General features: G+C 33.4%; 1 protein-coding gene across 2 annotated transcripts in view; it reads right to left on the reverse strand.

Annotated features, from left to right (window-relative positions):
• Positions 1-138: 138 nt before the first annotated feature.
• LOC109590648 (unconventional prefoldin RPB5 interactor 1-like) overlaps positions 139-1,915 on the reverse strand; it is a 3,613-nt gene continuing 1,836 nt past the window's right edge. For both annotated transcript variants that reach the window (XR_002189426.1, XM_020006543.1), the window contains exons 3-4: positions 1,765-1,843; positions 139-1,402 (exon numbers count right to left, since the gene is read on the reverse strand). Coding sequence is in view for 1 of the 2 variants with exons in the window: in XM_020006543.1 (XP_019862102.1) it covers positions 1,253-1,402; positions 1,765-1,843 (229 nt within the window). In the remaining variant the exon portion in view is untranslated. The remainder of the gene's footprint in view (positions 1,403-1,764; positions 1,844-1,915) is intronic.

Genomic DNA, 1,915 nt, shown 5'->3' on the forward strand with positions numbered 1-1,915 from the left:
ACTGTACTAACCATGAGGATGTTATCAGTGGAAGGGAACAATTAATGAAAAAATTGAGACCCATCTAAAATTAAATACCGTAATTCTTCTAAAATTTCGCACCTCTAAATAATTTTTAAGCACTGTTATTTCAAAATTAATTCTAATTATTTGTTTTGTTAATTATAATGAAAGTTCTTCTAATTTCATTATTTCCATCCAATTTCAACACTCGACAGCATTATAACACATGGACCTGTGCTGGAAGAGGCCAAAAATAGTGTCTAACTCACAGTGATGCCTCGAGCAGCACTCTGCCGGACAGATGACTGCCATTAGTAGGCCTAAGTTCAAGATTCAGATTGTGAAGATTATTAGTTAAGCAACAAAGAAGCATCGGCAGACTTACAATATCTTATCCAAACATGCATCTTAGTGCCTCCTATTTCATCATAATTAATTGTTAGTTGGCCATAAAGGCTTAGATTACTCTAATTATTCGTTTCCAAAATTTATTTATCAAAAGTGACTGATATTACACACTGTGCAATGTACAGGTAAATAGCATCATTCAAGTTTTCATTTAATAAAAATTCAATGCCTTAACTACATGTACATGCATGTACCATATTTCCTTGAATAAGGGCCTAGGCATTTACTGCTTAACAGAGGCAAAAATCACAAAATACTAAAATAATACAGATCAAAACCCAGGCTAAAACCTGCACCTCTATGTTCAGAAGACTGAGGATGAACAATTAGGCTACTTGGACCACTCTAAACAGAGGTGCACAATACTGCACATGCATGTAGTACTGGGTAAAATATGCGTATCTACATTGTATAATGGTAATATATTATTGATAGGCACTTATGTGAGTAGGGCCACCCATTTAAGGGAATACGATATGTTCACATTAAAAGGGGAACATGCATGTTGTAAACTGTTCACAATGCAGCTTAATTAAAACATGAATCATTGAAATACTTACCATAACAATGTACATGCACCACATGTATAACTTAGTCCAGCACTTAAATATGGGACAAAGCAGCCACACATTGCCAGTACTTTTGCAACATGTACAGTTGTACACGTACATGTACATGTAACTTGCAATGCTACTGAACATAAAGCCTGTATTGTGTGGTGAAAATCCTGTATCTAAAAAGTTCATACAGCCACAAAGACTTTAGATGCAGCCATTTGAACATAAGAAAATGTTGAAATCAAATAGATAGTGAGTGGTACATGTACATCCTTACATGTATATTAACTTGCAATACCTTGTAAGCGATGCTCAACAATGTAGCATACTTGATAAGCTGTTCTTTCAGCAAACCAATTATCACCTAAGAATGCTAGTACCTCATTTGTTCTATACAATTGTCCTGGGATATAGGCAACTTTTCCAATAGGTACCTATGACAAGAAATGAAATCTAAGTAAAATGGCAATGTAAATACTACTTCAACAAACTACTGGAACCAGTACATTATTGACAAGAGTCAATTGGAAGAAGAATATTTTGATTCAATGTCACCTTAAGATAAAATGACATGATACAAGTTTGCATCAAACAATATATATAATTGCATAATACTCTGGAACTAAAAATAATTAGTCCCCTTCAAAAGCTCATGTGACATACACGTACATGCAATTTAGTACATGCATAACTACTGTCTATAATTTCATAAAGGATCAAAGTAAAAAAATTCCAGTGAACACTATAATAAATTATCATTGCTACATGTACATGTACATTGTCATGACATGCTTACCATTATGTTAGCCGATAATTTTTTTGGCAAAGAATTTAAACGTTCCAATAAAATTTCATAGTCCCTTTCAAACTCAATCCTAAAATAAACAAACGTAACAGTGTTAAAATATTCCTATAATTGATTTCAACACCTTGCATGCACAGGTAGA

The sequence above is a fragment of the Amphimedon queenslandica genome, unplaced genomic scaffold, assembly GCF_000090795.2.
Source record: "Amphimedon queenslandica unplaced genomic scaffold, v1.1 AMPQUscaffold_9720, whole genome shotgun sequence".
Taxonomy (NCBI): domain Eukaryota; kingdom Metazoa; phylum Porifera; class Demospongiae; order Haplosclerida; family Niphatidae; genus Amphimedon; species Amphimedon queenslandica.